General features: G+C 50.5%; 5 protein-coding genes across 5 annotated transcripts; 1 reads left to right on the top strand and 4 right to left on the bottom strand.

The window, feature by feature from the left end:
* Nucleotides 1-2,448: 2,448 nt before the first annotated feature.
* LOC127309071 (BTB/POZ and MATH domain-containing protein 1-like) lies at nucleotides 2,449-3,537 on the bottom strand. Its single transcript, XM_051340053.1, has one exon. The coding sequence runs from the start codon at nucleotides 3,535-3,537 to the stop codon at nucleotides 2,449-2,451; it is 1,089 nt and encodes a 362-aa protein (XP_051196013.1).
* A 1,265-nt stretch (nucleotides 3,538-4,802) lies between these two features.
* Nucleotides 4,803-6,370, bottom strand: LOC139832347 (isoaspartyl peptidase/L-asparaginase 1-like). The gene is made up of 2 exons (XM_071822079.1): nucleotides 6,216-6,370; nucleotides 4,803-5,328 (listed from the first exon to the last, which is right to left on the bottom strand). The coding sequence occupies exons 1-2, from the start codon at nucleotides 6,368-6,370 to the stop codon at nucleotides 4,803-4,805; spliced, it is 681 nt and encodes a 226-aa protein (XP_071678180.1).
* A 3,446-nt stretch (nucleotides 6,371-9,816) lies between these two features.
* Nucleotides 9,817-10,540, top strand: LOC127309070 (BTB/POZ and MATH domain-containing protein 1-like). The gene has a single exon (XM_071821589.1). It carries the CDS (start codon nucleotides 9,913-9,915, stop codon nucleotides 10,465-10,467), a length of 555 nt encoding a protein of 184 aa, XP_071677690.1. The 5' UTR covers nucleotides 9,817-9,912; the 3' UTR covers nucleotides 10,468-10,540.
* A 3,031-nt stretch (nucleotides 10,541-13,571) lies between these two features.
* Nucleotides 13,572-14,645, bottom strand: LOC127309069 (BTB/POZ and MATH domain-containing protein 1-like). Its single transcript, XM_051340052.1, has one exon. It carries the CDS (start codon nucleotides 14,643-14,645, stop codon nucleotides 13,572-13,574), a length of 1,074 nt encoding a protein of 357 aa, XP_051196012.1.
* Nucleotides 14,646-15,765: 1,120 nt separating this feature from the next.
* On the bottom strand, nucleotides 15,766-17,623 carry LOC127308345 (isoaspartyl peptidase/L-asparaginase 1). Its single transcript, XM_051339148.2, has 4 exons — nucleotides 17,377-17,623; nucleotides 17,067-17,300; nucleotides 16,887-16,973; nucleotides 15,766-16,425 (listed from the first exon to the last, which is right to left on the bottom strand). Exons 1-4 carry the CDS (start codon nucleotides 17,536-17,538, stop codon nucleotides 15,937-15,939), a joined length of 972 nt encoding a protein of 323 aa, XP_051195108.1. The 5' UTR covers nucleotides 17,539-17,623; the 3' UTR covers nucleotides 15,766-15,936.
* Between the last annotated feature and the right edge of the window lie 6,314 nt (nucleotides 17,624-23,937).

Below are 23,937 nucleotides of genomic sequence, written 5' to 3' on the forward strand. Positions count from 1 at the left end.
TCCGGCGGCCCTTGGCAGCATGACCATGTGGTTCGTCCTCCATCCGGGAGGGTCGAGTTCTCGGATGCCGACAAAGGGATCGGCTTGACCGGTGGTGTGGTGCCCCCAGTTTTGGCGTGGCTTTGTCACCGGGCGTCACGGTTGGGGTGCTTCTTGGCGGCGGTGTGCGGTCTCGGCCGAGGCCGTCTGGCCAGGAGTGAGGTGGCGGCGACACCGTTCATGGCATATGGCTAGCACATGATGGCACGGTGGTGGTATGGGTAGGTCTGGCATGGAGCTGCAGGTGGATGGCGGCAGTGGCCTTGGCGTAGCAGTGCGGCGACACGACTAATGGGGTCCGATCGTGGCCTAATAGACGACCGGGCCCGATTTAGGCCTAATCGGCCATGTTACTGCTTTGAGACGGCGTACACCTCTGGTGGCGGGGGGGGGGGGGCGTTCCCCTCCCTGAGGTTGCCGTGTGCTCTGATAGCTGCTGGCTATGGTTCTGGCACACCCTGTCCAACTCGTGTTGCGGTGTGCTGATCAAGTCATGGGCTCAAGTTCGTGGGGATGCCGAGGCAGCGGGCCCGGAAGGTGGACTGCGTGAGGGGCTCTACAGCGGGCAACACGCCAGTGCTGGTGGTCACCTTCTTCGATCATGGGGATGGCGAGGAGCAGACGGTGGGGTATCCTGGTATTGGCGGTGCTTCGGCTCTGGCAACTCCCAGATCGTGTTTTGGAGGCATAACTTGGGGACGCAGGGCGTCTGAGTTCTTGGGTGTGATGTGCAGATGCTTCCAGGTGAAAGCTCAGCGCCTCGGCGCCAACGATGGCAATGCATGTGGGTGTCGTAACTCTCTTGGGGGCGCTGTTGTGGGTATCCGCCCCGCTGTATAACTCCGGGTGATAACCCTTGACCTCGCGGTCTTGATGACGGCGGTGCAGTGCGTCATTACCCTCTTGGGGGTGTCGTCGTGGAGTCCAGTTTGAACCCGGTTTCGGGCCATTGTTCCCATTGGCAAGTTTGGGTTTTTGTGTTCTTTTCTTGTTTTTTCCTTGATCTGCTTTGTAAAGATGCTTTGTAAAGAGGTTTTGCTCTCCACCTTGTATCAATTTAGCCGTTACGGTTTTATTGCAGGGCGGAAGTATATTTCGAGGATTTAAAACATGATAGTCCCGTGATACTTGAGATTGAAATACGGAGTACTAGCCAGGCTTTTGCTCGGGTTAGAGCATCTCTAGCAGAGACTGAAAAAACGCAAACTGAAAAGCGCGAGTTCAGTTCACCGAAAACGCAAGTTCTGTCCAATTTCGCTGTGCCGCAGAATAGAACCCGTAAAACGAAACTGAAAACTCGAATTCGAATTGGCGCGGGTAAGTTGAAGGCGATGATCATAGTTCATACATGAAATAGATGCGTCAATTGCGCATCGATACATACATACTGCGGGGAATTGACATTATACTAGTACACCGGCCACCTAACCTAGCTAAAATGAGCAAAATGCGGCCTACTAGCTATGGCGCGCGCGGCGGTGCCGGTGCTGGCGGAGATCGTCGGCGGCGTGAAGTCTTCACGCCTCGTCCCTGTCAAGCTCGACTATTTCGAGCTTGACCTTGCAGACGCGGGCCTCCCGGCGGGCCGCCTCGTACGCCCGTACCTGGCGGACGGCGTCGGCTTCTTCATGGCGGAAGCGGGCCCTTGCCTCCGCCTCGCTGATGGCGATCGTCTGCGCCATCACCGCGTCCTCCTCGTCGCTACCGTGGACGTAGTCCCCGGCCGACAAGGTTGGAGAGCGCGTCGGGACGAGGCCGTCCTCCTCGTCGCTCGGCGCCACGGGCAGCCGCGGAGCGCGGCTGGACTGCCCGGAGGAGGAGCTCTCCGCCTGGTTGCCGTAGCGGGCGAGCTTCCCTGGGGGCGTGAGCCCCCAGTTGGTCCACCCGCGAGCGCTACGCTTGCGCGCGCCCTCGCTGCGGTTCCACTTCCGCCGCTCCGCCTCGCTGCGGAAGAACGGCGGACGCGGCGGCGAATCGCCGCCGCCCAAACCTGCGGCTCCTCCACGGGAGGCCATCGCGCGGCGGTGGGTGGGTGATTGGTGGCTGTTCCGCCGTCGATTGCTCGTCGGAGCGGAGGTCTGGCGGCGGCGGAGGGAGAGGAGACGGCGGAGGAGAGTAGGGTTTGCGAACCGAACTCCCCTCCGCGATCCCTTTTAATAGGGGCCGTGCGGGGAAAAGTTCGGGCCCCTGAACTCTGTATTCGGGCCGGCCCACTTTTTTGGGCGCTGTTCTGCGCCAGTTTCGACCCGAACCCGTAAATTCGCCGGAAAAGTTCGGTTCCGGCGGGATTTACGGGCTCTGTTAGAGTTGCTCTTACAGTTTGTGAAGTAGTCACTTGGGTTCTGCAACAACAGTACATAAGTACATAATGGTTCTCTGACGATTACAAGAATAATGTTACTGTATGTCTCAGGCAATATGTTTCTCATTATTTCGAAAAAAGGCAATGTTTCTCATTTCAGCAAGTAACAACGGGGATCGTGTCACCACAAGGTCGATGAAAGAATCGGCGAGTACGACCTTGTCGAAATTTTCGTCGTCCAGGACGAACTCGATGCACATGGTTTTCAGATCCGGGCAGTTGTATGTTTCGGCACAGTCCAACAAGGTGGCGACCGTGTCGACCGTCATGTTGGACAGCAGCTTCTGCGCACACAAAAGCTTCAGCCTGTCAAGGGCGTACCGATCTGCCGCAGCAAGAAGAGACAGGAGCGCCTCGTCCTCGCCTTCGTCGTAGTGTCCAAGACCGGCGGGCAGGTTGTCCGTGTACATGAACCGGAGCATCGTCTTGAACGTCTCGGAGTTCATGTCGGGCACCGTGATGATCAGCGACGGCGCGTCGGTGTTGGCCTCGAGCATGTGGCCGCAGAACTGCGCCTTGAAGACCGGCGAGCGCGCGGCGAGAATAGCACGGTGGGCACGGAGCGGCGGCGCCTCGTCGTCGCCGCCCACGACGAACGACACGTCCGACAAGGCGGCGGAATCCAGCAGGCAACCGAGATGATCTCCTACTTCAGAGAGCAGCGCGGCTATCCCCTTCTTCTCCTGCAACGGCGGCGCGTCGGCGATCGATGTGAGCGTATAGTCGTCGAGAACAGAGACAGCACACATGACCGTGGCCCGGCCATTGCTCCCGGCGTACTCGCCGAGGTCGGCCCGGTGGATGAACCGGCCGAATCCCGAGCGCTCGTACTCGCCGGGTCTATGGTTAATGTACACAAGCACGGTCCTGCGACGCGAGAAGCACGACGGCCCGACCACCTGGTCGCTGCCCGTAATGGCGGCGTCAAAGATGACCGTGACGACGTTCCTATCTTCGCTGATGAGCTCGAGGTACACGGACACGAAGCCGTCCACGTCTTCCGGCGTGCAGGCCATCCGCCAGTCGTGCCCTCCGGCGGAGACGATGTCAGAGTTGATTGCGCGATCGAAGGGGAGCTGATCCTCATCGATCGGCGAGCACTCGAGCTCGAAGTGGACAACGGCGGAGTTCGACATGAGGATCGATCGAGCTAGGGTACCAAGTTTCGGATCGATGGAGCTTGGATCACGAAAAGTATCCCAAGAGATCCTGGCCGGCTCTCTGCCCTGGAGCAAATTAATACGGAGTAGTTATTATAATCATCGAAGACTTTGAATCGGTATCGGAAACATTATTTAATATTCTTGGATTGGAATTGGAAAGGCACGGTCCGGATCAGCCTCAAATTTAACTTAGACGTACTCCCTCCATCCACGTTTAAATATGTATAGTTAAAAATTATTAATTTTGAACAACTCCTTCAAAAAAAAGTAGTTGCAATATTTATCACACTAAATTAATATTGCTATTTTCGTCTATATTTGTGTAAACTTTAATAAAATTTTATAAAATTAACTTTTAGAAAGTTAACCAAATACTTATTCGCGGACGGATGGAGTACCCGTAATAATGCGCGTGCCGTACATGTTAAATACTTAAATAACATGATGCCTTTATATCGGTATGGATGAGCACGACCCGTCATTTTGTTCCGTAGAACCCATGAAAATCCGCCCAGGCCGGTTTGGACGAAGTGTACCTTTATCATGCGAGTCCTGCTCCTGTGCTCCCCCTAAACGAAGTTGAAGGGTCATAGTTGGTTTTTTCCGCGTAAGAAAAAAAAAGGTACAAAAACGAGGTCATCATTCCCGCCCCTTGTAGCAAGGCCTCCCGCCCCTTGTAGCAACTAGACCCACTGCCGGTAGCAAAACCATCATTCCCCTTGTAGCAAAGCTTGGCATCCACGGTAGCAAGCCCTCCCTCCCCTTGTAAGGAACTTGCAATTGAAGAAAAATATCAGTTTTAATTCAAGTTGCAACTAAAGTCACAAATGACGTTGCAAATCCAGCGTCAGGAGTCTACTGGGCACGAGTTTCGTTCTCTATCGAGAATTAGCAATTTCGATATCTATTTGATTAATTTTGTTCCGGTTCCAAGTTTCTTTGTTTCCGTTTCAAATATATGATGAAAAAATATCTAGGCATTATCTGCTCCGTTTCAAACCCGTCAAGAAGTATGGAAGAGGACCTAATTAATTTGTCCGGAGGCCACGGTGAACGAGTTGCATATCTGAAACAAACAAACACCTGATAATTTTGAAGCCAAATTAAGTTCTTACAACATCAACTGAAACAGCATATTGGTCGAGTTATTTGCCTGTGCTAATGGCAGGCACATACGCATGCAACTGCAGCAGAGGTTAGAGAAAGAAAACACACACAATCATGTTTACTCTCCAATACTAATTCCCACCATTAGCATTAGCATCAGAATCAGCCTGCGGCCATATGCCAACCTCGGAGTAGCCATCCTCCGTGGCGCACGCCCTGAACATTCCTGACGTGTTGTACACCATGGTAACCTCCCCGGCGGCCGACACGGCCACCAGGCCGACGTCGCCTCTGGGCACACCAGCCACGACGCGCGCGGCAGCCTCCTTCAGCGGCAGGCCCCGGTGCTCCATCAGGGCCGCCACATCGCGCGCCACCGTGTGCCGGATGATGGACTCGCCCTTGCCCGTGGCGGACACCGCGCAGAGAGGGTTGGCGTAGGTGCCCGCACCGATGATCGGGGTGTCGCCGATCCTGCCAGCCATCTTGTTCACGAGACCGCCAGTGGACGTCGCCGTCGCCAGGTTGCCGGAGGAGTCGATGGCCACGCAGCCCACCGTGCCGATCCGGCTGTTGTCGTCTGTGGGAGGTTGGGCTTTCATCGGCTGAGTGTAGTCGATCTGAGAAGAAACCAGGAAGTTTACAGGAATCAACTTTCTTAAATTAACGATCATGCTCCACCAGCAATTATCTAATGAATTTAATTATGATCTAAAAAATGTGAAATGTAACAATTCTGACTTGGTTCTCCTAAAACAAAGGAATAAGGCCGGGGAATAAGGTCGTAGCAGGCAGCTCTCTCCTAAAACATGTCTCTTAATTCTATGGTTTTATTCTTTCAGAATGAAAACGGGCATGGTATAATTCATAGTGGTATATGGCATGACAGTATGTTTCATAGTACTTCTTCGAAATTTCAATAAAACTATTGAGGAAAAGCTGGGCAAAATTGATATTCTTGCTTCTAAAGTTTATAGCCTTGCTCATGATGTTGATTTTCTTAAATTAAAAGTGTTGCATCATGATGTTAAAGAAAGTAAAACTTTGAATGCCATTCAAGTTAGAATTGATAAAAATGTTAAGATGTTGGCAGAATTGCATGCTAGGTGCAAAAGAGAAGTTGAAATTGCTAGAAATAATAATTTGACTACAGTTTATACCATCACCCTCACCAATAGTAATGAAGTTTCAAATGCTAGACACTCTCCTATTACAAATGGTAAAATAAATGGTGTAGGAAAAGTCCCCACTCCTTCTACAAAATTGTCTAAAACCACTAAACTGGTCCTGATAAGTGTGCTGAAATTTTTCGGAGTATGGGAGAAAAGAGTCCTTTTACCTTTGATAAAAATGACTTTGATTTTGATGATTGCAATATCTCTGAAGTAATATCTCGGGGACGAGGACGCCGAGCTTCGCCATCTCGTCGTCCGTCATGTTCTCCGGGAACTCGAAAACGCGGCTCCGCCACGGCCAGCTGCCATTCGTGGAAGACGGCCGCGACGTAGTCGTCGCTGTCGTCCTTCACCTCCTCGTTATGTTACGCGAGCGCCTCGATGTAATCGTCCTCATCGTCGTAGGCGGCGTAGGCGGCGGCGTCGTCGTTGTGCTGCGCGCGCGTCGCCGCCTGCTGACGACGCCTCGGTGCCTCCTGTCTTCGTGGAAGAGTGGGCGGTGCAGACCCGAAGGGAAAATCCATGTCGCCCATGAAGCCCGCCTTTCTTCTCTTATCCGTCTCGATTGACAGATCCGTACGCCAGTTGTCAGAGTCGATGGCATACGCCGGATCGTCGCGGAGGTCCGACGGCAGGTACCGCCTCCTTCAACGGATCTCCGCGGTCCGATCAGGCTCGCGCGCAGGGACGGGAGGGATGGGTACCCGGTGGCAGCTGAGCCGCCAGCCGCCAGGCAGTTGCACGCCGGACCAGCGCTCGCACGGCATCCATTTGTTGTGCATGAGCCTCCCAGCGTGACGGGGAGCGGTACCCTCTTGCAGCCGCTGTCGGAGGCCTCGAAGTCGTTCTTCTTCCCCATGGCGCTGCGGCGGTGGTGGTGCGAGTGGAGGTGTGGGGGGAGGAGGAACGCGGCCGGTGGTCTTTTAAGCGCGGACGCGCGCGGGATACGATGGTATTAAAGGCGGCGCAGAAGCCCAGCCGCCGCCCGCCAGTGCGCGTGCAGAACAGGCAGCCGCAGGACTTATCTACACGGATGACCTACCCACAGGACTTGACGATGACAAGGCCATCCGTTCTCTTCTTGCCGCCGCTGACAAATACGGGCTCGACCGGCTGAAGCTTTTGTGCGCAAAACGGATGCTGGACAAGGTGTCGGTGGGCACGGTCGCCGGCGTGTTGGACTGTGCCGAGACATACAACTGCATTGAGCTCAAAACAAAGTGCATCGACTACGTGGTGGATGGCGAAAATTTCAAGAAGGTTGCGCTCACCGAAGGTTTCATGGAGTTGCTAGCGAGGTCTCCATCGATACTTGCTGAAATGAGAAAGAGGCTTGCAATATAGCTCACGCATATAGTACCACGACTTGCTAGTTAATTAGCTGCTTCTCGAATTGTGTTTTTTTTTTCTCGATAGAACATCTAAATTGTTGCGTCTAAGTGATACAATTGTATTGTCTAATTCTGTGTATCACATAGGCGTTTGGAGGTTCTCTTTGTTTTTCAAGGTCTAAGACCATAAAAACAATAATTCTATGTCTACGGAATTTTTGTTACAGGCCGGGGTGGTTTTATGGTGGTGCAAATCTTACAGGCCGGGCGACCAGCACGAATGGAAGACGAGCTCAAAGATTCAGAGCCACCGGCGACCTCCGCACCGCAGGCCACCAACAGCAAACCTCGAGCTCCCTTATTCGTCGCCGCCGCCACCATCGCCAGAGCCAAAGCAGCAGGCAGCACAAAACCAAACAAACTAGCTATCTACTAACTAGCTGTACACAGATCCGACCGGCGATTCAAACCCCCTCCCCCCACCGACGGCATCGAGGCCGACGGGAAGAAGGAGGGCGGCGGAATCGCCGGCGGAAACGCGGTCGCCTTCCGGTCTCTCTCCTAGGCACTGTAGAAGAGGATAGACCCGAGTGAAGTTGGTTAGTGGCTCTCCTCGACAAGTGCTGGCCAGCAGGTTTCGATAAAAGGAATATATTAATATCAATAAGATACTAATTACACCCAGCCTCTGCACCAACGCACCACCCTAATAGCACTACGGATGCACACAGCCAAAATAAAAAGGAAAAAACTAAGAAACAAAAGTCCCGCTACAGTATCTCGGGCCTAACAACAGCAATACATCCACCGCCAAGACAACACCTGAATTACAGACTCTCCAAAAAACAATGCCTCCAAGAAGGGAACAATGCTCAAACACCGTCGTCGCCCGATCAAAGATCTTAGGTTTTTACCCTGAAGATAGTTCCCGCTCTCAAAACAATGTCTTCACCAAGGCCATTGTCAGGCACAACCAGTTAAAGACAGACATTGGGTTTTCACCCTGAAAGGTAGGACTCTACACTTCACCTGTGTTGTCGCCCCCACTTTCATACCGCTGCTGTGAAGTCCGGAACACCAAGCAAGTCTCTCAACAACGCGAATACTTGAACCTCCCTTAGCTAGTCCTCCCCTCTGGCTTTCATGAAATTCTCTTCTTCCGACTTTTATCATGGATCCATTGTCACTTGATGTCAACACAGAAAAAAAGCTTCGCGCCGCTCCCTCCAGAACCAATCGGTCGGAATAAAAGCATGGGTGCGCACGACCGAATACCTCCGATTCAGCAAACTCCAGGCAAAGCACTGTTACATTCGCCGGCGGAGCCTTCCGGAACTCAACCCCCCGGCCAGATCACGAGTCGAGGCCTCCGGTAGGTTCTCCTCTTCACGCAAGAGAGACCCTAGGACCGCCGCCTTTATACAGGTCAGACCCCCACGCCGGCGACCATCCCGGGCTGGCCAATCCAACCCTCCACCGGCAACACCATCGCCGGCTTCCATGCCCCTCCATCTCGCCGCCGGATCACGGTGATAGATCAAAAGATCCACCACCACCAACCGCAGGCCGACCCTCTCCGGCGTAGAAGAGAGCCACCTCCTCCGTCGAACCCAAGGCCGCTGCCCTGGGCGCCCTCGGGGCGTGGCGGCGGCAGGGGCTTCTCCATGTCTCACAGGAAAACCACGAGAATCTTAGACACAAAAAGCTGAAAGCATGAGGTCTAGTTTTCCTCCAAAATTCCTATGGGATAGCCTATTCTAACAAGACTTTCAAAGGAATATTGAATTCCTATTCCTTTGTTTGAAACGACAGCATAGGAATTTTTCTTATATATAAAATCATATCCTCCAAAATTCCTACGTTTTTTTCTTTTTCCTTTTTTCCAAATAGCCCTTATGGATTTGGTTTGGTTGGCTAGGTGTGTTGGGTACCTACGGTACGTACACATGATATGTATATGACTATTTAGCTGAACACCGGCCCATGAATTTGTTTGTGCCCGCCCATTGCACTGACGTGGACGTGCGATGGGGCAAAACGAAGGGATTTGGTCTCATTTCTCAGGCGCGCGCGCGTGTGTTAAGTTTTTGGATTTGTTTTGAAGAAAATTAAAACGAGCGAGCTGAATTGATAATGGGGTCCTGCGCGAGAGTAATCAGGTCTTCCATTCCAGCTGGCGTGATAAAAACAAGGGATGTCGATCGAGAGAAAAGGTTTGCCCCTTATTTTTCGTCGGGCACGAGATGCACGGTGTGAAACAGAGGGAAGAGAAAAAAAAGATACCAGGCGTTTCTTCGATCGGGCCTGCGCGCGCGAGAGTGTCGTACTCTTTCACACCCTCATCGACCGTCACGTGCGCTCACTGCCAGCTGGTGCGTGGATCGGTCGATGGACGCCGTGAGCACGCGGGCGTCAGGGGACCACGGAAGAGTCGTGAGCGGCACGGCGTGTCGATCACTTGTATGTTTCGGCACAGTCCAACAAGGTGGCGACCGTCATGTTGGGCAGCAGCTTCCGCGCCTGTCAAGGGCGTAGCAAGAAGAGACAGTAGCGCCTCGTCCTCGCATTCATCGTCATCGTTGTCCGTGTACATAAAGCGGATCGAGCATCGTCTTGAACGTCTCAGAGCCCACGACGAACGACACGTCCGTGTCCATCCACTCCATCGCCGATGTGCCTCAGCTGCCGTGGCTCACGACGAAGAGGACGATCGCCGTGCCGCCCTCCGACATGACATGGCGGACCACCTCTGCCGCATGCTGGACTCCGCCGCCTTGACAGACGTGTCTTTCGTCACGGACGACGGCCACGGTGGGCAGGCGCCGCCGATGCGAGCCCACCGTGCTATCATCGCCGCCCGCTCGCCTGCTTTCGAGGCGGCGCTCTGCGGCCAGTCGTTAGAGGCCAACGCGCACATCATCACGGTGCCCGACATGGACACCGACACGTTCAAGGCGATGCTCCGATTTATTTACACGGATGACCTACCCACGGGACTTGACGATGACAAGGCCATCCGGTCTCTTCTTGCCGCCGCTGACAAATACGGGCTCGACCGGCTGAAGCTTTTGTGCGCAAAACGGATGCTGGACAAGGTGTCGGTGGGCACGGTCGCCGGCGTGTTGGACTGTGCCGAGACATACAACTGCATTGAGCTCAAAACAAAGTGCATCGACTACGTGGTGGATGGCGAAAATTTCAAGAAGGTTGCGCTCACCGAAGGTTTCATGGAGTTGCTAGCGAGGTCTCCATCGATACTTGCTGAAATGAGAAAGAGGCTTGCAATATAGCTCACGCATATAGTACCACGACTTGCTAGTTAATTAGCTGCTTCTCGAATTGTGTTTTTTTTTTCTCGATAGAACATCTAAATTGTTGCGTCTAAGTGATACAATTGTATTGTCTAATTCTGTGTATCACATAGGCGTTTGGAGGTTCTCTTTGTTTTTCAAGGTCTAAGACCATAAAAACAATAATTCTATGTCTACGGAATTTTTGTTACAGGCCGGGGTGGTTTTATGGTGGTGCAAATCTTTCAGTTCATATCCAAATTTTCTTGTTAGTTTAGGGTATACAGGGCAAAAAGACCACTTTACCGTTAAAGCTCCTTGTATTCTAAGGCCTAAGAAATTTGAAGAGGATTATCCCTAACCCAAAAAATCCTCAATAGTTCGTTTACCAAGTTAAATTTGATGTTATAATGCTGAGATATTCACACAAATTATTTAATTTTTAGATTAAAAAACGCTCTATCATACTAGTATATGTTTTAGGAGAGTATTTAAGATGATTGGACGAAATTGGTTGAAAGAAAGAGATTCATCAAATCCCGTCCCATCACCGAACCCCTCCTGGGTGGAAATACGAGACAAGTAGTACATGGGTATTTTTTCAGGCTCCTCTATCCATGAACATTAAAATTGGCCAGGTGGGCCCAGATCCGGCGGCCCTTGGCAGCATGACCATGTGGTTCGTCCTCCATCCGGGAGGGTCGAGTTCTCGGATGCCGACAAAGGGATCGGCTTGACCGGTGGTGTGGTGCCCCCAATTTTGGCGTGGCTTTGTCACCGGGCGTCACGGTTGGGGTGCTTCTTGGCGGCGGTGTGCGGTCTCGGCCGAGGCCGTCTGGCCAGGAGTGAGGTGGCGGCGACACCGTTCATGGCATATGGCTAGCACATGATGGCACGGTGGTGGTATGGGTAGGTCTGGCATGGAGCTGCAGGTGGATGGCGGCAGTGGCCTTGGCGTAGCAGTGCGGCGACACGACTAATGGGGTCCGATCGTGGCCTAATAGACGACCGGGCCCGATTTAGGCCTAATCGGCCATGTTACTGCTTTGAGACGGCGTACACCTCTGGTGGCGGGGGGGGGGGGCGTTCCCCTCCCTGAGGTTGCCGTGTGCTCTGATAGCTGCTGGCTATGGTTCTGGCACACCCTGTCCAACTCGTGTTGCGGTGTGCTGATCAAGTCATGGGCTCAAGTTCGTGGGGATGCCGAGGCAGCGGGCCCGGAAGGTGGACTGCGTGAGGGGCTCTACAGCGGGCAACACGCCAGTGCTGGTGGTCACCTTCTTCGATCATGGGGATGGCGAGGAGCAGACGGTGGGGTATCCTGGTATTGGCGGTGCTTCGGCTCTGGCAACTCCCAGATCGTGTTTTGGAGGCATAACTTGGGGACGCAGGCGTCCGAGTTCTTGGGTGTGATGTGCAGATGCTTCCAGTGAAAGCTCAGCGCCTCGGCGCCAACGATGGCAATGCATGTGGGTGTCGTAACTCTCTTGGGGGCGCTGTTGTGGGTATCCGCCCCGCTGTATAACTCCGGGTGATAACCCTTGACCTCGCGGTCTTGATGACGGCGGTGCAGTGCGTCATTACCCTCTTGGGGGTGTCGTCGTGGAGTCCAGTTTGAACCCGGTTTCGGGCCATTGTTCCCATTGGCAAGTTTGGGTTTTTGTGTTCTTTTCTTGTTTTTTCCTTGATCTGCTTTGTAAAGATGCTTTGTAAAGAGGTTTTGCTCTCCACCTTGTATCAATTTAGCCGTTACGGTTTTATTGCAGGGCGGAAGTATATTTCGAGGATTTAAAACATGATAGTCCCGTGATACTTGAGATTGAAATACGGAGTACTAGCCAGGCTTTTGCTCGGGTTAGAGCATCTCTAGCAGAGACTGAAAAAACGCAAACTGAAAAGCGCGAGTTCAGTTCACCGAAAACGCAAGTTCTGTCCAATTTCGCTGTGCCGCAGAATAGAACCCGTAAAACGAAACTGAAAACTCGAATTCGAATTGGCGCGGGTAAGTTGAAGGCGATGATCATAGTTCATACATGAAATAGATGCGTCAATTGCGCATCGATACATACATACTGCGGGGAATTGACATTATACTAGTACACCGGCCACCTAACCTAGCTAAAATGAGCAAAATGCGGCCTACTAGCTATGGCGCGCGCGGCGGTGCCGGTGCTGGCGGAGATCGTCGGCGGCGTGAAGTCTTCACGCCTCGTCCCTGTCAAGCTCGACTATTTCGAGCTTGACCTTGCAGACGCGGGCCTCCCGGCGGGCCGCCTCGTACGCCCGTACCTGGCGGACGGCGTCGGCTTCTTCATGGCGGAAGCGGGCCCTTGCCTCCGCCTCGCTGATGGCGATCGTCTGCGCCATCACCGCGTCCTCCTCGTCGCTACCGTGGACGTAGTCCCCGGCCGACAAGGTTGGAGAGCGCGTCGGGACGAGGCCGTCCTCCTCGTCGCTCGGCGCCACGGGCAGCCGCGGAGCGCGGCTGGACTGCCCGGAGGAGGAGCTCTCCGCCTGGTTGCCGTAGCGGGCGAGCTTCCCTGGGGGCGTGAGCCCCCAGTTGGTCCACCCGCGAGCGCTACGCTTGCGCGCGCCCTCGCTGCGGTTCCACTTCCGCCGCTCCGCCTCGCTGCGGAAGAACGGCGGACGCGGCGGCGAATCGCCGCCGCCCAAACCTGCGGCTCCTCCACGGGAGGCCATCGCGCGGCGGTGGGTGGGTGATTGGTGGCTGTTCCGCCGTCGATTGCTCGTCGGAGCGGAGGTCTGGCGGCGGCGGAGGGAGAGGAGACGGCGGAGGAGAGTAGGGTTTGCGAACCGAACTCCCCTCCGCGATCCCTTTTAATAGGGGCCGTGCGGGGAAAAGTTCGGGCCCCTGAACTCCGTATTCGGGCCGGCCCACTTTTTGGGCGCCTGTTCGCGCTGATTTGACCCGAACTCGTAAATTCGCCGGAAAAGTTCGGTTCAGTGGGATTTACGGCTCATAGAGTTGCTCTTACAGTTTGTGAAGTAGTCACTTGGGTTCTGCAACAACAGTACATAAGTACATAATGGTTCTCTGACGATTACAAGAATAATGTTACTGTATGTTCCAGGCAATATGTTTCTCATTTTTTCGAAAAAAAGGAAATGTTTCTCATTTCAGCAAGTAACAACGGGGATCGTGTCACCACAAGGTCGATGAAAGAATCGGTGAGTACGACCTTGTCGAAATTTTCGTCGTCCAGGACGAACTCGATGCACATGGTTTTCAGATCCGGGCAGTTGTATGTTTCGGCACAGTCCAACAAGGTGGCGACCGTGTCGACCGTCATGTTGGACAGCAGCTTCTGCGCACACAAAAGCTTCAGCCTGTCAAGGGCGTACCGATCTGCCGCAGCAAGAAGAGACAGGAGCGCCTCGTCCTCGCCTTCGTCGTAGTGTCCAAGACCGGCGGGCAGGTTGTCCGTGTACATGAACCGGAGCATCGTCTTGAACGTCTCGGAGTCCATGTCGGGCACCGTGATGGTCAGCGACGGCGCGTCGGTGTTGGCCTCGAGCATGTGGCCGCAGAACTGCGCCTTGAAGACCGGCGAGCGCGCGGCGAGAATAGCACGGTGGGCACGGAGCGGCGGCGCCTCGTCGTCGCCGCCCACGACGAACGACACGTCCGACAAGGCGGCGGAATCCAGCAGGCAACCGAGATGATCTCCTACTTCAGAGAGCAGCGCGGCTATCCCCTTCTTCTCCTGCAACGGCGGCGCGTCGGCGATCGATGTGAGCGTATAGTCGTCGAGAACAGAGACAGCACACATGACCGTGGCCCGGCCATTGCTCCCGGCGTACTCGCCAAGGTCGGCCCGGTGGATGAACCGGCCGAATCCCGAGCGCTCGTAGTCGCCGGGTCTATGGTTAATGTACACAAGCACGGTCCTGCGACGCGAGAAGCACGACGGCCCGACCACCTGGTCGCTGCCCGTAATGGCGGCGTCAAAGATGACCGTGACGACGTTCCTATCTTCGCTGATGAGCTCGAGGTACACGGACACGAAGCCGTCCACGTCTTCCGGCGTGCAGGCCATCCGCCAGTCGTGCCCTCCGGCGGAGACGATGTCAGAGTTGATTGCGCGATCGAAGGGGAGCTGATCCTCATCGATCGGCGAGCACTCGAGCTCGAAGTGGACGACGGCGGAGTTGGACATGAGGATCGATCGAGCTAGGGTACCAAGTTTCGGATCGATGGAGCTTGGATCACGAAAAGTATCCCAAGAGATCCTGGCCGGCTCTCTGCCCTGGAGCAAATTAATACGGAGTAGTTATTATAATCATCGAAGACTTTGAATCGGTATCGGAAACATTATTTAATATTCTTGGATTGGAATTGGAAAGGCACGGTCCGGATCAGCCTCAAATTTAACTTAGACGTACTCCCTCCATCCACGTTTAAATATGTATAGTTAAAAATTATTAATTTTGAACAACTCCTTCAAAAAAAAGTAGTTGCAATATTTATCACACTAAATTAATATTGCTATTTTCGTCTATATTTGTGTAAACTTTAATAAAATTTTATAAAATTAACTTTTAGAAAGTTAACCAAATACTTATTCGCGGACGGATGGAGTACCCGTAATAATGCGCGTGCCGTACATGTTAAATACTTAAATAACATGATGCCTTTATATCGGTATGGATGAGCACGACCCGTCATTTTGTTCCGTAGAACCCATGAAAATCCGCCCAGGCCGGTTTGGACGAAGTGTACCTTTATCATGCGAGTCCTGCTCCTGTGCTCCCCCTAAACGAAGTTGAAGGGTCATAGTTGGTTTTTTCCGCGTAAGAAAAAAAAAGGTACAAAAACGAGGTCATCATTCCCGCCCCTTGTAGCAAGGCCTCCCGCCCCTTGTAGCAACTAGACCCACTGCCGGTAGCAAAACCATCATTCCCCTTGTAGCAAAGCTTGGCATCCACGGTAGCAAGCCCTCCCTCCCCTTGTAAGGAACTTGCAATTGAAGAAAAATATCAGTTTTAATTCAAGTTGCAACTAAAGTCACAAATGACGTTGCAAATCCAGCGTCAGGAGTCTACTGAGCACGAGTTTCGTTCTCTATCGAGAATTAGCAATTTCGATATCTATTTGATTAATTTTGTTCCGGTTCCAAGTTTCTTTGTTTCCGTTTCAAATATGCTGAAAAAATATATGCGGCGTGGATACCATGCACGGGTCCATAACTAGGCATTATCTGCTCCGCTTCAAACCCGTCAAGAAGTATGGAAGAGGACCTAATTAATTTGTCCGGAGGCCACGGTGAACGAGTTGCATATCTGAAACAAACACCTGATAATTTTGAAGCCAAATTAAGTTCTTACAACACCAACTGAAAGAGCATATTGGTCGAGTTCTTTGCCTGTGCTAATGGCAGGCACATACGCATGCAACTGCAGCAGAGGTTAGAGAAAGAAAACACACACAATCATGTTTACTCTCCAATACTAATTCCCACCATTAGCATTAGCATCAGAATCAGCCTGGGGCCATATGCCAACCTCGGAGTAGCCATCCTCCGTGGCGCACGCCCTGAACATTCCTGACGTGTTGTACACCATGGTAACCTCCCCGGCGGCCGACACGGCCACCAGGCCGACGTCGCCTCTGGGCACACCAGCCACGACGCGCGCGGCAGCCTCCTTCAGCGGCAGGCCCCGGTGCTCCATCAGGGCCGCCACATCGCGCGCCACCGTGTGCCGGATGATGGACTCGCCCTTGCCCGTGGCGGACACCGCGCAGAGAGGGTTGGCGTAGGTGCCCGCACCGATGATCGGGGTGTCGCCGATCCTGCCAGCCATCTTGTTCACGAGACCGCCAGTGGACGTCGCCGTCGCCAGGTTGCCGGAGGAGTCGATGGCCACGCAGCCCACCGTGCCGATCCGGCTGTTGTCGTCTGAGGGAGGTTCGGCTTTCATCGGCTGAGTGTAGTCGATCTGAGAAGAAACCAGGAAGTTTACAGGAATCAACTGTCTTAAACTAACGATCACGCTCCACCAGCAATTATCTAATGAATTTAATTATGATCTAAAAAATGTGAAATGTAACAATTCTGATTTGGTTCTCCTAAAACAATGGAATAAGGCCGGGGAATAAGGTAGTAGCAGGCCGCTCTCTCCTAAAACATGTCTCTTAATACTATGGTTTTATTATTTCAGAACGAAAACGGGCATGGTATAATTCATAGTGGTATATGGCATGACAGTATGTTTTTACAGTAAAAAGATAGTAACACATGATCAACTTGCAGACACCTCGTGTATGGACCTAATATATATTTGTCGGGTCATGTGCAAAGTGAGTCACTTGAGCCTGAAGATACAGAGGATATGATATCTAATCGCGTAGCAGTCACCAATTGCGCGGTATTGGACAAGAAAGCAGTGACGGTATATACCTGCACCCTGTTGGCTTGTTTTGCTAGCCTGAGCCTCTCAATGTTTTCGTCTGTAATGAAGTGGCTTGGATCCCTGGTCTCCACACCCTGAGAAGTTACTGAGATTAGTTATGATAAATTCTTCCTTAATTTGGATGAAGAACTTGTTTAGTTACGAAAAATAAAACCAGTTAAATTAACCTGGTCCCTTGCAAATGCCTCGGCGCCATGGAAGCCTAGGTAGATGTGGGGCGTCTTCTCCATGACGAGCCTGGCGAGGGAGATGGCGTTGACGACGGTGGAGAGGCCCGAGACGGCGCCGCAGCTCATGGTGTTGCCGTCCATTATGGAGGCCTCCATCTCGACAGTACCGTCGCTCGTCAGCACGGATCCCTTTCCGGCGTTGAAATGCGGGCAGTTCTCCAGCTCCCTCACCTGTGAAAGCACAGTTTCAATCTGCTCGAGAGCTAGAAGATGGGAGAGAGAGAGATAAGATGTAATGTATACGTACTACGAGCTCGACGACGTCGAGGGCGGTCCGGCCGGCCTGGAGCGCTGCGACGGCGAGGTCAAGAGAGTGGCGGAGCGTCGCCATGCGGGGGTCTCTGCGCTCGGGCGGCAGCGAGCGCGGGATGTCCCCGGCGCCGCCGTGCAGCGCGATCGCCCAACCCATTGATATCTCCCTGGACTTGACTTGGCACTGGCCGTCGAGTCAAGCCACCGGCGCCGTTGCTAATATACTAGCCACGCCACAGGGCCGTCGTCATATATGCTGCGTCAGCCGTGGCGCAACAACCAACCAGTCTTGTACGAGTGCGCGGCGCAACAAACAAACAACCCAAAGCCATGGGTCATTAAGAAAAGATTGGTGGGTACTGCATCAGCTGCAGCGCTGGACGGCAGATTGGCAACTGCTCGTGCTGCGCCTTTCAGCAATGGCCGGATGGATCGGTCGGGCGCCAGCGGATCCTCTCGCGCTACGGCGGATTAATGTGCCTGCTGCGTGTCGATTCTGCGGTGGACTCGGGAGAATGGGTTCAACAACAAGATGCCAACAAATGTGGCGTTGTACGGTGGCTCACGGACTTTGGGTCACATTCTAGCCTCATCTCCAACGGGACGGGACGAAGCAAATGGATACGGAGTGACCATTTACAATCGCGCGATCGGAAAATACGAGATCTGCATCCAAATCTAACAGCCCAACACATAGTGACTAAGCAGTCCGTTGAGTCGCAAACGCGACTGAAATTTGTGTTGCGTTTGCGTCTGCGCGGACACAACGACACAACGACCTCGTAGCGTACGCGTTGGTAGCATTTAGGCCCGCTAGAATGTGATAAAGGTAAGCAAAACAATTTCTCATTACTATTGATTAGCTAAACAGACCATCTTTAAATAAATGGTTAGTCGAGTTAACCTAAACCTACAACGGATGTACATACTCGTCGTCGCGCGGCCTACTACGGCTGGGGTTATTCGCGGTCCCGCAACCTACTACGTGCCGCCGGAGTGGCCCGAGGGGCCAGCGCCATCGTTGGAATGCATCCGGGCAATGAACGTGTCAACACTCGGATTTTTAAGTCCAGATGTCTATTATGCCATACATCGCAATCCCAGGAATATTGGTTTTGCGAGACATAATAGATTGATATCACAGAACATCATTCATTACAAACCATAATTGTCTTACATCAAAGAATCACATGATCCAATCTTAATACAACAACAGTTGATCTAATGATCAATTACAAAACACATAGCAAAAGCGAAGTAGCGGTCCATCTGTTACACAGGCAACTTTTGACGTTAGGAAGTAGTCCTAGTTATCATAGACGTCCTGCTGTCCATCCTATTGGTTCTGGTACTCCTCTTCATAGTCTGGTCATTTGAATAGCCAGGGACAAAGCCATGAGTACTTTAAAGTACTCGCAAACTAATACTAGTGTAAGCACTATCAACTATAGTAAGGGGGTTCTAAGCTCTAGGTTCATTTGCATAAAGCCAGTTTTATTTCATAAGCATTTAGTAGTAAATGACGCTTTATTTGCCTAACTAACTCATGGGGGAACATTAGCATCATACCCACAACTCTGCTGTGATCAAGTCAAATTCACCTTTCCAGTTCAAGTCACCAGTCCAGTCATATGTCACATTTTGAAAATGGTCTGATAACGGAACAGTATGGCCTTTCCAATCGTCCATAACCGTGGACACGACTATTCGAATAGTTTTACACTCTGCAGAGGTCGCACACTTTTGCCACAACATTTGCAATAATCCGTCAGGGTTAACTGGCCCTGATTTATCACACTCCGTGTGCGGACTACCAACCATAACCTTTCACTTACATACCCTAGTATAGGCACCTCTCCCCATGAGCTTGGCCTCCCAGCCATGGCAAACCGCCATCCTGGGAACTGCACAGGGCTTGGGTAGGACAATCACCTCATTTTCACGTCATTTCACATTTCACGGAGGCAGCCTCGGCATAACCCCTATGACGCTTGTTTAGAGGGAACCCATACTAAAGCACATAAATTTCTAGTTAAGCCCTACCCATGATCAGGTATTGTGAGGGCGCTCTAAAATTGGAATGGTATCGCATCCGAACCCAACCATCAGTTTTTGTCAAATTCACCATGTCATTCACAAGTCATATTCACCTTCAAAACTTTCAATAGAATGACTCATCATTCTAAGGTTTTCAAAGACATTTGATTCACATGTTCCCATCTAGAGTAGTCACTTTTAGTTTTAGCACTAGCAACTAGTCATGAGGGGTGCTAGCTAACTTGTAACTCTCTAAGCTAAATTTGATGCTCTTGTAATACTCCATATCTAGACCAAAGTGAACTATGAACAAATAAACTTTGATAACCAAGAGTAAAATCTTGTAAGAATAAAACTTGGGATTGGATCCTTAAACATAAAATAATATTGCAATGGTGCCTTGCTCTAGTAGAGAGCTTTGCATTAGGGTAGCTTGGTAATAGCTTGCAATAATATAGCTTGCCTTGAGTGGTATAGTGATCAAAGTTTTCTTCTTCTTCTTCTTCGTAGAAGTCTTCTTCCTCGTAGCACTCGGTACTAGCGTATATAAATGAATACGAGGTACACAATCACCAAACAAATACTTAGGTATTCTATTTGCCACACAAGATGATCTATTATCATCACAATCATCACCCAACATAATACTAGGGTTTTCCATTCATTTCTTTTGAAAAGTAATTTCCTCTCATTGAATATTACTAAGATTTAATCTCCTCAAATAATAAAGTATGAAGTCATGTTGACCAATGTCACCACTTCATATTTATTTATTTGGGAAAATGATTTAAATGAGATGAAATATCTCATACCATTTAATCATTACTATTTTAGAAAAGGATTTAATATTCTCAAATAATAACATATGGGGTCATGAAGACTAATGTCATCATCTCACATTGAATTACTTAGAAAAATGATTTAAATGAGATGCTACATCTCATAGAATTTAAATACTATTTTTGAAGTAATTTAAATGAGCTAGAAATGACTACATAGTCATTATTTGAATCTAGCCCATGATCCTCTGAAACAACTATATCACATTTTTGTATAAACAATTAGAGTTTGTGAAATGTGGATTATGAGAATTTGAATCACCTCAAAATTCATTATGGTTGATTTTTAATAATTGTTTGAATTTGGAAAAGGTTCTGACTTGTTATTTTTCTTGCCAGTGATCTATAATGAACTAGGGTTTGAGACTAGTGGGGTTTGATAGAGAATTTCACAAGATTTCTAACAAAATAAAATTCATCAAATTTGGCTCAGTAGATTTTGTTCTATTAAATCTTGAACATGGCATCAGTATTGAATTCAGCTAAATTGATTTAATTCAAATTCAAATAATTGGGCTTGGCGGGAAGACGAGATGGGCTAGAGAGAGAAAATGGGAGAAAGGCCGGCCCAGCAGCGCATCTCGCACGCGCGGGCCGCCTGACAAGCGGCTCCACCTGTCAGCGTCACTTAATCCGCACCGAAACGGTACGCAGCGACGACCGTTGGATTAAAAAGAGATCGGAAGGTTCTGGGGCGTCCCCGTCCACGAGCAGAGCTCGCCGGAGACCAAACCCTACCGACGGCAATGGGGGTCCAGGGAGGGTCCTACCGTGGTCCAGCGAGAGCGGCGAGGCGGGCAAACGACCGAGGCGACGACGGCGAGTCGAAGGAGGGTCGCGGAGGCTCCATGGGTGCTCGGGATCGTCTTCCCGATGTCGCAGCTACTGCGGCTCACTCCGGTGAAATTCCGGCGGCTCCGGTGATAATGTGGAGTGGCGAGGGGTCAAGGAGAACTAGAGGAAGGCAGGGAGCGAGATGGTGTGAGGATCGAAGGCTGGGGCGCCCTCCTTTTATAGCGGGCGAAAGGGGGCAGCTCGGCATGGCAGGTCATCGTCGTCGATGAGGCTACAGTGGCAGAGGGACGTGGGTAAGGATGCAGGACTGTTCCTGAGGTCATGGCGGGCACGACGCGCGTGATGGCGTTGACAATGGTGGACGAGGGCGTGCAGGCGACGTCGTCGTCCTTGCAGTACGGTGACGGTGACTACAGGGCGCCCTGGTCCAAATGGTCATGTCTAGGAGCTTCCTGGTGTCTTGGTGATCAGGTGGGAGAGAGGAGAGGGCGAGGGAAGGACGACCGTGACGAGGCGAGGTGGTGCTCTGTCGTGTCCAGGGCGTGTCCATGCGCGCTCTGGCACGCCTGGGCGTGTCTGGGCGCATCGTGTTCTGGTCAGTGCATGCGTCTCCTCGGGCGATGGCATGCATCAGCAGGTGCAGGAGAGTGGGGCGAGCTCAAGGACATGGTGAGGTAGGATGGATGGGAGAGGAGAGGATGATGGCATGGAGGTTGGCATGTGAGTGACATGAGAATGGTTTGGTGCAAAATGATCATGTCATAGGGTTGGCAAGGACATGGTGAGGTCAAGGGAGGACAGAGGGCACTGTTGGTGACAAATGGGGCTAGGGTTTAGCCCCAAACCCACTGGTTTATAGATGGTTTGTACTTTTCTAAATAGTGCCAAACTTTTTCTTGAGTGTGATTCAAATAATATTTGGCACCCAATGATGTCCTTGGTTTGAAAATTGGAGAAGGTTTGGTGAAAAACAAAAGTGGGATGATCTAGAATCTGATTTGGTGTTGCAACTTTGCCCTCTTATTTTAAGCAATTAAAAAGGAATTTGTATAATTGGTCAACACCAAATGTGTTCACCTTGATGAGGTCTTGGATAAGGTGCAAAGAGTTGAGAGAGTTTAGTTTAAAAATTTCTTAATACAGAGGCTCAAAGTGGATACCGTGATATAAAAGTCAAAATTGACCATTATCATATGTGAGTGAATTTTGTTATTTCTTTTGATTTGCTTTGCATTTCCTTGATTCAAATGTTGTTACTATTGGTTTAGTAATGTTATCCAACCATTGAAACAAAGTAAAAAGGCCTAGGTTAAAGATTTACAAAAATGGCCATAAGCTCATATGAGTTGATATTCTTATTTTCTTTTCTTTTCATTTGTTTCTCTTTGATTCACTTAGGCATGGTTTAGGGTTCATTTAGTACTAGGTTAAGTTTAGTAATGGTTTCAAACCATTTACCAAAGTAGAAATGGCTTAAGCCAAGTTTTGCAAAAATGGCTATTTGCTCTCATATGCCTTTTTCTTTTATTTTGTTTTTCTTTTGCTTTGTTTCTTTTTGACTTCAAAGAGCAAGGTTTAGGGTTTTAGGAACATGTTCATCACTTCAACAAACAATCATGGCAAATATCACATCCTACATGCTTGAATACTATGCATATCAAGTGAGGCAATTAAAGTTTTTGTTGGCTCCAATTTTTGGAAAAAGGAAATTCATTTTCTTCTTTGTTTTAAGATTTGGGATGTTACAGAACGCTTTGCATCGTGCCTGATGCCAAACGACCTCCTCGTCATGCTGCCACCGGCGTTCGACTGCCTCGGCCAAAGAGGAGTCCCAGTGGACTCTCTTTACAGCTGCCTCCTCCACCGGCACACGTGCCAACGCCTGTAGGTCGGTGTGGTAGCGGGCCATGTCCCTAGATCCAGTGGACTCTCTTCACAGCAAGCTTATTTTTAATCCCAAGATCAGTCATGGTGTTTACTTGAAACTATTACACGACTTTAGTAAAGCGATTAATAAATTAGCAACTAAGAATAAAGACCAAAAGCGCTGAACTCCCTGGTAACGGCGCCAGAAAATAGCTTGATGACTGCAAGTGCACAATTCAATTGTATCTAGTTTCGAAATAAGAGTATCGAACCATGATGAGCTACTAGTTAAGGTCTTTATGCCCCTTGCTACTATATATTAAGGGCTACTTGTAAATTGTTCTTTACACTGAAATAAAGGTGTTTTAAATATTGTTGTAATTGATTGCGAGAAAGTAAACAAAGTAATAAGGCATAGTGAGAAATGGAATGAAACTCAATAAGACAAAGTGTTCTCGAAGATTATTGGATCTACCTCTCGCATTAGGATTCATGTTAATTAAGATAAATTGTGCTTTTAATTATGTTGTGTGTAGAGAGAGCTCCATAATAAGATACGCCCAGAAAACCATCGGGCATCGCATATCTAAATAACCACCGCGGCTAGCATTCTGCAAACCACATGTTGACTATCGCAATTAAGAGTTTCCCCATGGTTATCGATATGAGCTTGTTGAGTCTCCTTTTATCCCCCTCTTCCATATGTTAAAGTGCCGCCATGGTAATGTCCCATCTCGTCGTACACTTTATCATACTTCAAAGGGTAGTTTACTCTCTAGTCCCTAAGGCAAATATTACATGGTGCACTTCACATAATATCAAGAGAGTGGGAGAGAACTAACACACATTCATATATTAGAACCATATATCATATTTGATTCATCTCATATTCATGCTAGGGTTTCTCATCTCCCCAAGAACGAGAGGAACTACTCACACATGGAAATAATCAAGAGCATCATCATAATCTTATGGATGGAATGAAAGTAATAGTATGAATTTGAATACAAATCCATAAT

The sequence above is a fragment of the Lolium perenne genome, chromosome 6, assembly GCF_019359855.2.
Source record: "Lolium perenne isolate Kyuss_39 chromosome 6, Kyuss_2.0, whole genome shotgun sequence".
In the NCBI taxonomy this organism is placed as follows: domain Eukaryota; kingdom Viridiplantae; phylum Streptophyta; class Magnoliopsida; order Poales; family Poaceae; genus Lolium; species Lolium perenne.